Consider the following 14,510-nt stretch of genomic DNA (forward strand, 5'->3'; position numbering starts at 1 on the left):
TCTATCTCAAGAATGGGAGCAGAGTCTGACAGCTGACTTTTTTTTCCCATCCCTTTCCCTGGAGGGAGAAGTTGGCGAGTCAAAAGGCTCTCTTTGCTCTGGTAGTTGATGGGATTTTTGGTATTACGCCGGAATCATATGATACATGGAGACACAGTTATAATAGGACTACAAGATTAGTGAAATGTGGGTCTTTGTGGAGGCTGAGGAACAGTCAATTGCTAGAGCAGCCTTTGAGAGAACTGCTACTTTCCTGCATCTTGGCTGCTACAGCGGAGAAGGAAAAACTGAAAAGTGGCAACTGGGAGTAAGGACTGGTGAAAACCTACTGCTGAGAGAGAATCTGTCGGTGTCAGAGACCCTCACTTGTACTACTCAGGATGGACACATGGTGACTCAAGATACAAAGGCCTGATGTTCAGTCCCTCTTTAGTTTTTATTAGGGCACAGAAAAAATATATTCAACAGGTCTGGGAGATTTTTTTTTTTTATTGTGGTAGCACCAAAACATGCTGAGTGCTGTACAGACACATAGGAAGTGACAGGTACAGCTCCCTGGGGCCTGGTCTACACCGCAACATTTTGCCAGCATAGCTGTGTTGGCTAGGAGTGTGAAATAATCATTCCTTGGCTGACATAACTATGACTAAAAACCCTGGTGTAGATGCTGATGGAAGAATACTTCTGTATTGTTTGTGGAGGTGGTGTAACTATGCTGGCAGAACTCCTTCTGCTGGCTTATGCTGCATCTACATTGGGGTTGTGCTGGCTGAACAATACTGGCCAAGGTTCTGTAGTGTAGAGAAGCCTTGAAAGCCAACAACAAAAAAGAGAGAAAACATATATTCAAAGTGGTCAGGATGATGACAGGCACCTGTCTTGTTTTATTTTTTCATTTGGGGGGCAAAGATGGACTGAGGGGGAAATGGCATACAGGGATGTGTTAATAGGAGTGTGAGTATGAAAATGAAGGAGGACGACGACATTAAGCAGAAAGAAAGGAAAGGAAGTGGGCAGAGTGAGGTGACAGTAGATAGTGTGTGAGAGAGAGAGAGCAGGGAGGATCTTGGGGCATCCCACTCAGCAGACTAAGAATTTCCGAGTTCAGTTGTAGAATATAGTCTGATATCATTGGTATCTGCTGTTCTGAAAATGCTTCCTAGTGGGCAGTGTCTAGTACATGTGGGAGTTGATTCTGTCTCCAAGCAGCACTTCCTCCTCAGACCATGTGGCTGAGAAAAGGCCTGCTGGAGCCTGCTGACTGCCTATGAAAATGTCCTAGGAAAACTTGTAGTTTACGGTTGAGTGTCCCACTCTGAGTGTAGCTAGGAAAACAGAGAAGCCCAGGCTTTAAAGCCTCCATTTCTCTTGGACTCCTTAGGAGTACAGCAAGAGAAGCTAGGTAGCAGACAATGCTAACTGGTTTGGAATACTTAGGAAGATTCCCTGTTCCATGGGTGGATTTTTCATTGTGGTGTCAATCACCACTGATACCTTCCTCAATGGTATTGCTATTTGTGTTCCTCATTCAGATGCGCCAGGGACGAGGTAGGCTGGGCGAGGAAGACTCTGACGTAGATATTGAAGGGTTTGATGAGGATGAGGATGGGAAACCTAAGACTCCAGCCCCAGTGAGTATATATACAGAAATCCCATCTGTAGTTCACTTGCATCCTCATGATAGAAGACTCCACAGTGCAGGGGATGTCTGCTGGGTCTGGCACACTGTGACATCAGAATCCACAGCAGTGACTAATTGGATATTTATCTGAAGTCATAAAACTGTCAATATAAAAACAAATGATTGAGTATATTGTCAATATGCCGGTTCTGGCAGCAGCCTCGTATATGACCTTTGATCTATGCCATTCCCATTCTTTGTGACCTAGGAAGTTGAAGATGGGGATGGTGACCTTGCTGATGAAGAAGAAGGCTCAGCACAACAGCCCCAGGCCAGTGTTCTTTATGAAGATTTGCTTATGTCAGATGGAGAGGATGATGATGAAGGGAGTGATGAAGAAGGCGACAATCCCTTTTCATGTAAGTCCTGGCTCTTTAAATCACAGCCCTGAGCAGGAATCAGTTGTTCCCAAACCCAGTCAATTTCCATGCCCTTCAATTATAGTAGCATGTGCTACATCTTTTGTTGGTATACAGGACACTGTATGTTTGTATATTGGTTACAAGGGACAGATAGTTATGGTGCAGTTACAAATGAGATGTCAACAGCAGAGAGAGAACCAGATGAATTTAGATGAAAGCTAAGATGAAGTGGAGTAGCAGTGAATGCTAAGTGTGAGCAGGAGAGAGAGTTGGGAGTTCGCACATGATTCAGATGGTGAAACTCTGAAGCTTGGAATAGGAGAGGTCTGTGGCTTAGATGTGATGCTGAGGGACATGTGGAGTAGGGCTGGGCAGCTGGTGCAAGCTCAAATGAAATTTGGATAGGAAAGCTGGAACATTGGATCCTGCTATGAAGGACCAGAGAAGGGGGACTTGCTGAAACTGCACAGATAGGTTGGCTGATACAGAACACAAGATGGAATGGATGAGTAAGAAGAGGTAATTATTTCGGTGCAAAAATGGCAGATAAGATAGTGTGTGGAAGATGATGGCTTTCGTAAAAGGAAAAATTATTCTGGAAAACCAACCAGTATTGTACCATTTCAACAGACTATAAAAGGATGCAAATCAATCCACAAGGTATAACAGCTCTGTCAAAATTAATAAGCAGGCCTCTTCTGTTTGTTGCACAGCTATCCAGCTGAGTGAAAGTGGCAGTGATTCAGATGTGGAGCCCAGTGCAATGAGACCCAAACAACCTCATGTCCTTCAAGAGAACACACGAATGGGCATGGAGAATGAAGAGAGTATGATGTCCTATGAGGGAGATGGCGGGGAGACCTCTCATGTTATGGAGGACAGTAATATCAGGTAATCAAAGTTGAGAATAATATAGAAATGTAGGGAATGGGGTAGGAAAGTAGGCTGTAAGGGAATCTCTCAGCTACCCAAGTCCTGGCACTTTTGAGCAGGTCACCAGACTTTTTTCTTTTCTGTAAGAGGTTAAGTAGAAACTGTGGATGTAAACAAGTAAGCTGAAAATGTAAGTGTAATGAGATTCCATTCTTTCTTTTAGTTATGGAAGCTATGAGGAGCCAGATCCAAAGTCCAACACACGAGATACCAGCTTTAGCAGCATTGGAGGGTATGAGATCTCTGAAGAGGAGGAGGAGGAAGAGGAAGAACAGCGATGTGGGCCAAGTGTGTTAAGTCAGGTTCATCTTTCAGAGGATGAGGAAGATAGCGAGGATTTTCACTCCATTGCAGGAGATAGTGACCTGGACTCAGATGAATGAGTTGCCCAGATACTCTCAGTTACTGAGGGATGTAGCAATCTGTGATCTGGATTCAGATGAATGAATTTCCCTCATACTCTTTTGTACTAAGGGACTATGCACTGTTAATTTGAAGCAGTTTATTTTTCTTGCATAACTTCAATTTTAGTAGAATTCTATTGTATATTTATTATTAAATTATCTGAATTGTGAATGACAAGATTTAGACAAAGATAACCTGCTGTGACCTGCACAGCAGTCCAAGAGCTCTAGTTACTGAAGCCAGCTACAGGTTTACTTCCCCTCATTCTTTTCAGATATACACTGAAAACTTCTTACAAATATTAGGCTGGTGTTTAAATACCTTATGTTGACCTTTGATGTGACTCCATTAAACAGCCCATACATTTATATAAGAAATAAACAATTGAAGAAATATTCTACAAAAGTCGGAGTAAATTTAACATCTAAAGCATTTTTAACATCTAAAGCAGCTTTTCCCCTTTATTAGAGAAGGGCATGGTCCTTATATTTTCTGAAGTGTACCCCAAGTATTCAGAAAAAAATTAGTCAGGCCCATCAGCCCATGAATGCATTCCCTGGAATTCTATCACAGCTGGTTTCTAGGTCTCTTGGGAACTGCTTAACAGCCTTGAACATCGTAATTCACAGGAATAACAGGTTTTTTGAAGCTCCCTGCTCAAGTTAGAGTTTGTCCTGGAAATCCGTAACTACTAACCCAAGTCTTCATCCAGCAGTTGCACAGGAATTTCTCTGGGCTTTCCTTGTGCTTTAAAATATCTGGGAGTGAGTTCTCTTTCTTGTCTTAATCAAATGAAGGGAAAGCACAGAACCATCTAGGAAGTGCTATAGAGCCTCCTTGTCTCTCTGTTGTACAGTTCATTGGATGAATCCTTAAAGTCAAAATACAGATAAATTCCTTATATGCTATTTCATTATAGGATGGTTTCTGTTCCACTGTCCCTTAGCTTTTGTGAGAGCAGGTCTCAGTCCACTTGTGATTTCATAACCATCCTTGCCTGTAAGCATGTTGGTGCTCTTCTATGTATGGGACAGAAGGGAGAAGAGAGAGTGTTCAAAGTGAAATTTAAAATCTGATCTTTTTAGCTACAGAGTGAGTACTTAGGTATTTTGAAGGAACCTAATCACTATGTCGCATTTGGAAAAATCCCCTCTTGCTACATATCTACAAATGGTAGTAACCACAAATCCAACCAGAATCATAAATGTTGAATTTCCTGACTTGTGTATTTAAATTATCAACCTTTCAGTTGATATTGACATACTGTGTTTTAATGAAAGTTCCTTTGTTTGTTTAATTTACATTTTGAATGTATTTGAAATAAATTTGTAAGCCTAAGGTGTAATGCTCATTTCAGCTGAAACTGGTGTGTGTGTGTGTGTGTGTGTGAGTGAGAGAGAGAGAGTGAGTGGGGGGGGGTATTAGTGAGGCTGAACGTGTGGTAGGGTTTGGGGCTGGGGGATGGCAGTCGCATTTTACGGAAAATGAGCGATCCATAATACGAGGAGGGGCTGGGAGCGGTCAGCCTCCCTCCTTCAGAGATTATTTTACACCAAAATCATCTCACTTTTATAACTGCGAACACGTGCTGGGCAGCGCTCTTCTCTTCCCGCCGGCCTTTCTCCGGGGGGCCACGCTCGAGACTCGAGTCCGGCTCCCCCGCCGCGCCCCCCAGCAGGGTCTGCCCGGGAGGAGAGGGGAGACCGGGCGCGAGGCCCTCCCCGGAGCCCGCTCTAAGCTCCGCCCCTGGGGGCGGGACTTGGGGCCAATATGCACGCGCTGCGTCTCCGTGACGCACGCAGCGGAGTTAGCCGCGGGCGCCATGTGCGGGTGAGAGAAGGTGGTAGCGCCTGACACATGCGCGCTGAGATCTCATTTGTCGCAATGGTCTCACGCGGAACGATACCGAGAAGATGAGTGGCCACTTTTTATAGGCTTCTGTGGCTCTCTAATCAGAGAGGCCATCGAAAGGAGGCGAGTTAGTTCCAGAAACAGATTTATCCGCCTCAAGTGGATTTGATATCGGCTAGGATTCTACACCGTCCAGGGTTCCTTTCCCTAGACGGACTATTTTGTGGAAAGAAATAGGTCCGTCAGGAGCCATACGCCCCGGCTGTGTAGCTTCCTCCGCCTCTGCCGCCATTTCTGGAGCCGCCGCCTTAGCGCGAAGGGGGAGCTCGGGGACGCTGTTGCTCGGTGGCTTGTTCGCGCCTGATTGGATCTCTCCGCGCCCGGGGAGCCCCAGAGCTTCAGCCCGAGGCTCGCCCGCCCAGCCGCAGCCCGGCGTCTCTCCTGATGGCGACCTCTGTGGGGAACGTGGCTGACAGCACAGGTACCTGGCCTGCGGGGCCGGGCAGGCCGTGCCTCATCTCGCTGTGGGGGTGCGGGAGACCTGAGGTCACCGCCCTGCTAGGGCTGCGGTGTCTCCGGAGGGCCTTGGGGTGGGGTCCCTGCCGGGCAAGGGGGGCCCCCAGGCCCCGTGCTGGGGTGGGGTCCCTGCCGGGCAAGGGGGGCCCCAGGCCCTGCGACCGCTGTTCGCGGAGGGCCGTTTGCTGGTAGTTCCCGTTCCGGGGTCGCAGAGCGTGCCCTTCCCCCATGGGGTAAAGGGGTCCTTCTCCCCAGTCGGCCGCCGCAGGCGTCCCGCTGCCACTGGTCCTTTGGTTCGTCTGTGTGGACAGATTGGGATATTGATACTATTGAGAATTGAAGTTTAATTCCAGAGCTCAGTTTTCTCGGGGTTCTTAGCCATTACGGCAAATGTGGTTGTTTTCAAGAGAGATCAGCGAAAATAAAAAAGCACTGAGGTGTGTACATTGGCAGTGGGGGAAGGGTTTTCCGCTGATGAGAAGCACAAGCTAATACGGAAGTATTCTGTATCCTACTCTGTTGATGTATGAATCCTGTAAAGTGTCAGCATAAAAGATTAGTTCTTGTAGTTTACTTAGTTCTGTCCTTTTGCATATTGCCTCTTCTGTTTTGAGACCAAGTAGCTGAGAAGTTTATACTAAATGATTCAATTTGAAAGGTGGAATTTTCCAGAATCCTGTGTCTGAGGTTCAGTAATTGTGCATAGGAGAATGCAGTCCCCAGATATTTCACACAGCAACTCAAGGTGGCTTGCTGATCCTGCAAATCATACAAATTGGTCACACTGAATTTTTTATGTTCTTTCTGTAACAACTTGTGGTAAATAGTATAAATTGCAGGTCTTAAACTGCAGTTTGTGGGGGCCACATCAGTCTAAACTTTTTTTTTAACTTTTATTTCTATTTTCTAAGTCACAGTGTTTGGCTTTTTTGTTTTCATAATTCAGTTTTCATCATAGCTTGAATTTCTTGTAAAGCATCACTGAGTGTGCATTTTTTTGATGTGTTGTAGAACCATGATTTAGTTTGTACTTGCGTGAAAGCTTTATGAAATAGGGCCCAGAAATATTTCTTGGGAAATGCCTGGACCTCTCCTCCTACCTCATCCCCTTAGTTCCAGTTACATTTTTTAGGAGTTCCTTTCTGTACTTTCAGGAGTATGTGTTGAAGTGAACCAAATACTTTATTTCATAAATTGACAGCTTAATAGGAAAATGCTTTTAAGATCTGCTGTTAAGATCAAATCTTTTGCAAGAAAATTTGCTTTTGGCATCTTTTTATAGCTTTTTCTTCTTTGTTTTCTAAGCTGGTTATTGCTGTTTCTGAGCACTTGACAAACATTAACTTATTATCATAGCACATACTATTCTTGGTCAAGGTCTCTCATAAAGTCAGGTACTCTTTAGAAAACATTTGAATTAATGCACTTACACTAGACTATATAAATAATAGATACAGAGTTCTGTATGTGCCTGAGGAAGAACTCTTCTGGAATCTACTTAACTATCATTGTTACTTTCAGAACTAGTTTGACTTGAAGTGAACTCTATAGGAAGGTATTAATTGCAAGGCTGTGCATTTGTTGGATAAATGGTGTCTCTTATATATCAAAAGTGTTAAAGAGCAGGGCTCTGATTTCATTTTGGACTCTGATCTAGCTGGCCACCCCACATCCCCCCCCAATACTTGCGAATAGGGCCAGTTCCAAAATTTCACAGAAAGGAGTGAAGTGGTTGGTTGGCACTAGTGCTCCTGAATTTAATTGGTGGGGAGAAGTTGGGGTGTCGCTCATTTTTGAAAGATTTGGCAAATGAAGAAAATCTAAGGGTGTGTTTCACTGATCCTCAGGTTAGTAGAATCCATTCTCCCAAGTTTTGGACAAAAGTAAAGCATCTCTGAGCCACTTCCTTGTATCTGTCACCCTTCAGCAGGGTTAATTTGATTTAAATCACTAGACTCGATTTAATCATGGATTTCTACATAAAAGTGCATTGTTGTTGGTTGTTATAAACTTAATACGTATTCTTTACAACTCAGAGATAGAGATGTAGGTTTCATTTTTAGAAGGTACACACTATACATTTTTAAAACAGTGTATTATTTTGAAAACTTTTCAGATTAGTTTTACAGCTATGTCAGAAAATGAATGATTGGTTATTTCATTTACCAAAGGTAATGGAAGCAGATATTTATGAAGTCATTGGGAGGTGAACTATCTCCAATTCAATAGGTAATCATTAATATTTGCAGGATTTTCTTGCCATGCTGTATTAGGAGGAGAACATCACCAGAGAGACATTTAAATTGTTTTAGTTAACTAAAACAACAACATTACGTATTCTGAATTTTTTTCTTCAACAGCAAGCATATAATATTATAACAAAACAAGCATATATATGTCCCTCGCTTCTCACATTTATCTCCAGACTTCTTCTCCTTGTCCGGATCTATTCCGCCCCCAACAATTGTCTATTCATTGAACTTTTTGAAACTTTACTCTTTTAGAGAGAGGTAAGGGATTGACTCTGTGTACACAAATTTACAGAGGGAGAATAAGGTTGACGTCTGTTATTTCTCACCTTTCTTTCTTTCAAAACGTGCTTGCAGTTATCTCTGGAGAGACAAATCCAATTTGAGAACTACAAAACTAAGCATCTCTGATGATATCTTCTAGACTGAGCACTGAGTCCCATTAGTTAGATAGAAAGATTAACCTAAATAATCTGTACAGAAGCCTGTGGAACCTCATAGGATTGGGTCCCTAATCTATGAACTGTTGGAACTCCTTCACAAAACTTTCCTTAACCTTACATGAATATATTGTCTCAAGCTATAGAATTAGAATTTATAATCCCTATTCCATGATGAGATACATTATAGCTCAAAGATATCTTAATTAAAACTATCTTTAGATAGGTTTTTTCCCTCAAACATTTTATCAAAAAAAAAAAACTGATTAAAATAATAAAAAAATCTTGCTTTTTTTTTTAAAAATCATTGATTTTTATCCACCTTGCCCTCCAGTTTTAAGCATGAAACTTAGATGTTTGTGTTTTGGCAGATGGGGTTGGTGGGGGGCAAATAAAACGTATCTCAGTTTCAAAGTAAACAAATAAAACAGATTACCTTTAGTTTCACAGTTGTAAATCTCATTTCAACATTTCCATCTTGAGTTAAGGGTAGTAGTACATAACAGTTGATTTCCTCCTTTTAGCTTCCTTTGTCTTTGCAACTTCAGTAGTAGTAGAACACTTAACAGCAGAGATTGGAATTTTTTTTTACCAGGCACAAGCTATCTGAAGGACTAAAACTGAACCAGCGGTAGCACCAATGGGAACTGGGTACTTAACAGTGTGGTCTAGGCCAGTGGTTTTCAAACTTTTTTTTCTGGTGACCCAGTTGAAGAAAACTGTTGATGCCTGCAACCTATTGGAGCTGGGGATTAGGGGTTTGGGGTGTGGGAGGGGCTCAGGGCTGGGATAGAGGGTTGAGGTGCAGGGGTGAGGGCTGGGTATGAGGAGTTCAGGGTGTGCGAGGGGGCTCTGGGCTGGGACAGGGGGTTAGGGTGCAGGAGGGGGTCAGGACTCTGGGCTGAGGGTGTAGGTTCTGGGTTGGGGATGAGGGTTTTAGGGTGCAGGAGGGGGCTCTGGGTTGGGGGAGCTCAGGGCAGGGGGTTGGGGTGCGGGCTTAGCTCTGGCAGTGCCCGGTCAGCGGTGCAGCGGCAGGCTTCCCGCCTGTCTTGGCACCGCAAACCTCTTACTCCTGAAAGCAGCCAGCAGCAGATCCGGTTACTAGGTGGCTCTCGCCCACAGGCACCGGCCCCCCCAGCTCCCGGGCAATGGGAGTGTGGAGCCAGTGCTCGGGGGTTATGCAGCCCCCCACACCTAGGAGCCAGACCTGCTGCTGGCCGTTTATGGGGAGCAGCACGGTGTCAGAACAGGTAGGGACTATTTTGCCTTAGCTGGGCAGCGCCACCGATGGGACCACAGCCACCGCGACCCAGTGCCTTACATTCCGTGACCCAGTACTGGGTCACGACCCATAGTTTGAAAACCACTAGTCTAGGCCATCCTCTAGTGAGTTGCCTAGTCCTCCACCAGATCAAGTTCCTGGGAATGGTGGTGTCCTTAGATTCCCCAAGAAGAGTCCAGCTTTCATAGCCTGTGACTAGTAGGTCTAAAAATTGGAAGCACCACTTATTCTTTCAGCCTGTTTTGGAGGTTTGTCTGCGAATAACTTGAGCTAGCCTCTCTTGGGAGCTTTCCCAGGCTGTGTGGTAAAACTTGAGGGGTTCATAGTAATGAACCTGACCAGAGTGGTGTTAATTCCACCCTAGGGCAGCATGTCAAAGCTATGAACAGTAGGAGACACACTAGAGCTGTCTGTCTTTCCTTGAAAGAGAACACTGAATCAGCTTAGCCTTCCAAACATGAACGGAGTGTGTCTCTACAATCAGCACCGGAAAGATTCATTTTTAAATGAAAGATTGAAAGGATACCATCAATTTGAAAAGAGTGAATTAAAAAACTCAATAAGTAGCTTCAGATTCCCTTGACCTTTTTCTTTCTTTTTTTCATAATTTCCTACTTTTCACACAGAATTATACTTTTTAGATTCTTACAACCAGAGGAAACTGACTTCCAGGGATTTCTGTAGTATCTATATGCTTCTCTGGTAAATTAGATCTGTTTCAGGTCCCTAGTATTACAGAGGATTCAGCTGTACATGGGTTTTGCATTTAATAAAATAAAGATCAACCAGGTTATGGTGGGAAATGTTTCTTTGCGAAACTGGCGAATCTGGTAAAAATACATCCACAATAATTGGAAAAATAGAAGTCTTTCACTGGTCTTTCATTTACAGTAATCTTCAGTGTTACAAATAACAATTGGTGGTACAAAATGTTCAGACAGACCTTGGTGCAAGGCGACTTACCTGTTCTCTGGGACAAATGGATTTTTCAAGCCCTGCTTATTAGTAGCATACCTGTGCTTCAGCCTAATCGTTCATTTTCCATGCCAGGTAGCTGTGATTTGCATTTGGGAAGTAGGATTGCATGATCTTTGTCTCAGAAAGGTGCTGTTTTATTTAAACCATTAAAATATGCATATATACAACAAAAAATATTCAAGTTTTATCAAACACATAAAACTCCTGTTCCTAATCTAACTAGACATTCAAAATTAACTCCCTCTGCTTAACAACCTTGCCCCCCAAGCCTGTCCTTCCTAATGACCCATTCCTTAAAGGGCTAGGAGAATATAGTCTTTAATTACAGCATGCTCTGTTAGCCAAGCCACCCTCTGGATGGTTTTGGTGGTGGTGTTTTGTTTTTGTTCAGCATAGATGAGATAAGCAGTGTGTGAGGGCAAGGGAAGTACCATTTGAGACTTGCTGGCACCATATGAAAACTTTGAAACAAGTTCTAATGCAAAACAAGTCTGCATATGTAGCAAAAGTCTTTGTGTTCCCTTTCTTTTATTTCTTGAGGGTTGTGTTTTTTTTCTTTTGCATGAAACCTGTATCTTTATTTTTAAGAATGCTACTGTTCTTGCTTTTTCCCACCCAATACTTACTAGAGCAATGGATTATAATATTATGAGCAGGTTCTAGCTTCAGGTGGGAGGAACAAGCAAACAGATTCAACCTGTTTTCATGCTGAGGTATTAAGGACAGGAAATACAATATTGCAGCAGAAGTCTCTTCAAATAGAATTTCAGTGTGAAGTCTCTAATTCAGTTTTAAAAACTCGGTTGTATCTTACATTATTTAGTTTGATAGTTTTGTATGTGATGAAAAGAGAAGCAGGGAGTAATGACTGGTGAATTTCTGAAAATAAACAGCTTTTAATATATTGATTATAAATTCTTATTGAATATATTTCCCAACCCTGACTGAGAAAAGACCATTGTAAAATAAACATATAAATTAATGCTAGAGATGTCATAAAAGTATGTTGAAATGAGGATTTGGGAGTTTAAAATGCCAGACACTCTAGTGCTTTACGTAGTTTCAAGCATTTTCATCCTTTAATTTTACACACCATATTTTTACAACTTTTTGTTTCCATTTTCTAACTTTTTGTTTTCCCCCCTAAATGTTTTGGTGATTCTCCAGAACCAACGAAACGTATGCTTTCCTTCCAAGGGTTAGCGGAGTTGGCTCATCGTGAATATCAGGCAGGAGACTTTGAAGCAGCAGAGAGACACTGCATGCAGCTTTGGAGACAAGAGCCTGATAACACTGGCGTTCTTTTATTACTATCATCCATTCACTTCCAGTGTCGCAGACTGGACAGGTAAGAGATTTGGAATGTCCATTTCTACTCTTGGTTTCGTTAACACTTCTAGCCTGAAAAAAGAATCTATTAATGCTGTCTGCAGCTATGAGAAACTTTGTTATAATTTTAGTTAATTTTGTTATTTAACTGATATTTGAGTCACTACTTGACTGACAACAGAGAAGATCAGGGCAGTAGCCATAGATTATTTTTCCGTTTTTGGCTTTGGTTATGGTGAATAGCATCCCAGGCAACACCAAGGTAGTGTCTAATATCTCTTCTGGGCTTTTTTACCACTTTCTGTAGAGGTTGTATCCAAGGTTAGTAAATTATGCTCCATGAAATCCTCTACCAGCTTGGGAATGGGAGCCTCTATAATGACAATCTTCGTGCAAAACACATGAAAGTGTGTTTGCTTTTATTAAGCCTCCTCAGAGCTTTGGGTTTTGTGCTCAAAGTAACCGAATTGAAGAATAGAGAGACGCACATATTCCTCTAAATAGCTTAAGTTGGTTAAACACGTGACAGGGATAACTTCTCTTAATGCCATAAATGGACAAATCAGCATCAACTGTATGTACCAGGTGCACTCAAAGGCACTTCTACGTTATTCGTTGTTTCTTCTGGTGCCTCTTGGACACTAGCTGTTAGGCCGCAACACATATTGTTTATCCCTGAAATATGTTCCTCTCTTTGCAATCTTTGTGAAATTTTATTAGTCTCAAAGTTGACTCATTGGTGTACTTTTACCTTCATTCATCTTACTTTCTACTATACCTCAAATGTTTAAAAGCTTGTTAACTGTTCTAGTTATTGGAGGTGTAACTAATTAAATGGTGTGTTTAGAATTATTGCTGCAAGCGTCTCCTCACCATAGTGCCTTGGGATCATTTTATGTGGTTTAGATCAAGTGTAATATTTCCCAAGTTTAGGGAACAAAAAGTTTCTACATCACCCCTTCCTGTTACTCTGTCTATTGAAAAGAGTCAGAAAAAACATGTGTGTAAGTTGATCGGAAGGCATGCCAAAGCCTGAAACCGTTGAAACGTGTGAATAGAAGTTTTTTGGAGTGTTTTTGATCCATCAGTGTGAGCTTAGGCTAGAAGCTTTGCAAAATTGTACTTACCTCTGACAAGTAATCTGTCTTGAATAAGCATGTAAAATATTGTGAAGTTGGAATAGTAGATTTTGTGCCTGGGCAGATAAACCTTGCAGGATGGTTTTGCAAGGATGGTTAGTTGGTTATATAGTTGACTGACTTGAGATTGTACGAGTAATTCTGGCCATAGGCTTGCCTGTAAACCTCCCCGTTGGCAAAGTTGTTTGTGTTAACTTGTCTGATTTTCTCCAGGTCCGCTCACTTCAGCACTTTGGCTATTAAACAGAATCCATTGTTGGCCGAAGCCTACTCAAATCTAGGAAATGTGTACAAGGAACGTGGGCAGCTGCAAGAAGCTATTGAGCATTATAGGCATGCGCTACGCCTCAAACCAGATTTCATTGATGGATATATTAATCTGGCTGCTGCACTGGTAGCTGCGGGTGATATGGAAGGGGCAGTACAAGCCTATGTTTCTGCCCTTCAGTACAATCCTGTAAGTAACACTCTGTTCATAGAGCTCCATGTTATACCCCATCATCAAGCACACTGCTGCTTCAGTACAGATAGAGAAGTCTTTGGTTTACATGATGATTTGAAGAGTTAAGGCTGGTGGTGAAACCCTAACCATAGACTTAGTGCAGGGGTTCTCAAACTTCATTGCACCGTGACCAGCTTCTGACGACAAAAATTAGTACATGACCCCGGGCTGGGGGGGCTGAAGCCCAGGCCCTGCCACCCCAGGCCGAAGCCCTTGGGCTTCAGCCCTGGGCGATGGGGGTTGGGCTTTGGCTTCGATCCTGGGCTCCAGCAGGTCTAACGCCAACCTGGTAACCCATTAAAACGGAGTCGTGACACACTTTGGGGTTCCCGACCCACAGTTTGAGAACCGCTGACCATGTTTCTAGTCAGATTTTTCACAATTAACATTCTTTTTACAGGTTTTAAAAGGCATGACATTCTTTGCTTGTCTGCAAAAAAAAGTTTTTCTGGGAATGTTCTATGACTGCTTCTTATATACTTATCTCTATAATTGAGTTAATAAAGGAAATTTCCCAAGCAGTGACTCTGAAAAAGATTTGGGAGTTGTGGTGAATAATCAGCTGAATGTGAGCTCCCAGGGCAATGCTGTTGCCACAAGGTCAAATTCAGTTCTTAGCTGCATAAACAGGAGAATCTCGAGTAGGAGTAGAAAAGTTATTTTACTTCTGTAATTGACACTAGTGAGACTGCTGCCAGAATACCTGATTCCTGTGTCCAAAATTCAAGGATGTTGATAAATTCAAGAGGGTTCAGAGAAGAGCCAGGAGAGTGAATAAAGGATTAGAAAACATAGAATCATAGAATATCAGGGTTGGAAGGGACTTCAGGAGGTCATCTAGTC

The 14,510-nt window shown here is 42.7% G+C and overlaps 2 protein-coding genes across 5 annotated transcripts in view; both read left to right on the top strand.

The window, feature by feature from the left end:
• TAF1 (TATA-box binding protein associated factor 1) overlaps window positions 1-4,719 on the top strand; it is a 142,276-nt gene extending 137,557 nt beyond the window's left edge. For 2 of the 3 annotated variants that reach the window (XM_048864913.2, XM_048864917.2), the window contains 4 exons: window positions 1,533-1,631; window positions 1,890-2,040; window positions 2,757-2,934; window positions 3,140-4,719. In XM_048864913.2, coding sequence (XP_048720870.1) covers window positions 1,533-1,631; window positions 1,890-2,040; window positions 2,757-2,934; window positions 3,140-3,359 — 648 coding nt within the window. In that variant the 3' untranslated portion in view covers window positions 3,360-4,719. The remainder of the gene's footprint in view (window positions 1-1,532; window positions 1,632-1,889; window positions 2,041-2,756; window positions 2,935-3,139) is intronic. The other variant, XM_048864915.2, reaches the window with a different exon arrangement.
• Window positions 4,720-5,505: 786 nt separating this feature from the next.
• OGT (O-linked N-acetylglucosamine (GlcNAc) transferase) overlaps window positions 5,506-14,510 on the top strand; it is a 79,098-nt gene continuing 70,093 nt past the window's right edge. The window contains exons 1-3 of one of the 2 annotated variants that reach the window (XM_048864931.2): window positions 5,506-5,713; window positions 11,865-12,045; window positions 13,379-13,622. In XM_048864931.2, the coding sequence (XP_048720888.1) occupies window positions 5,677-5,713; window positions 11,865-12,045; window positions 13,379-13,622 (462 nt within the window). In that variant the 5' untranslated portion in view covers window positions 5,506-5,676. The remainder of the gene's footprint in view (window positions 5,714-11,864; window positions 12,046-13,378; window positions 13,623-14,510) is intronic. The other variant, XM_048864932.2, reaches the window with a different exon arrangement.

Source organism: Caretta caretta, chromosome 9, assembly GCF_965140235.1.
Source record: "Caretta caretta isolate rCarCar2 chromosome 9, rCarCar1.hap1, whole genome shotgun sequence".
Classification (NCBI taxonomy): Eukaryota; Metazoa; Chordata; order Testudines; family Cheloniidae; genus Caretta; species Caretta caretta.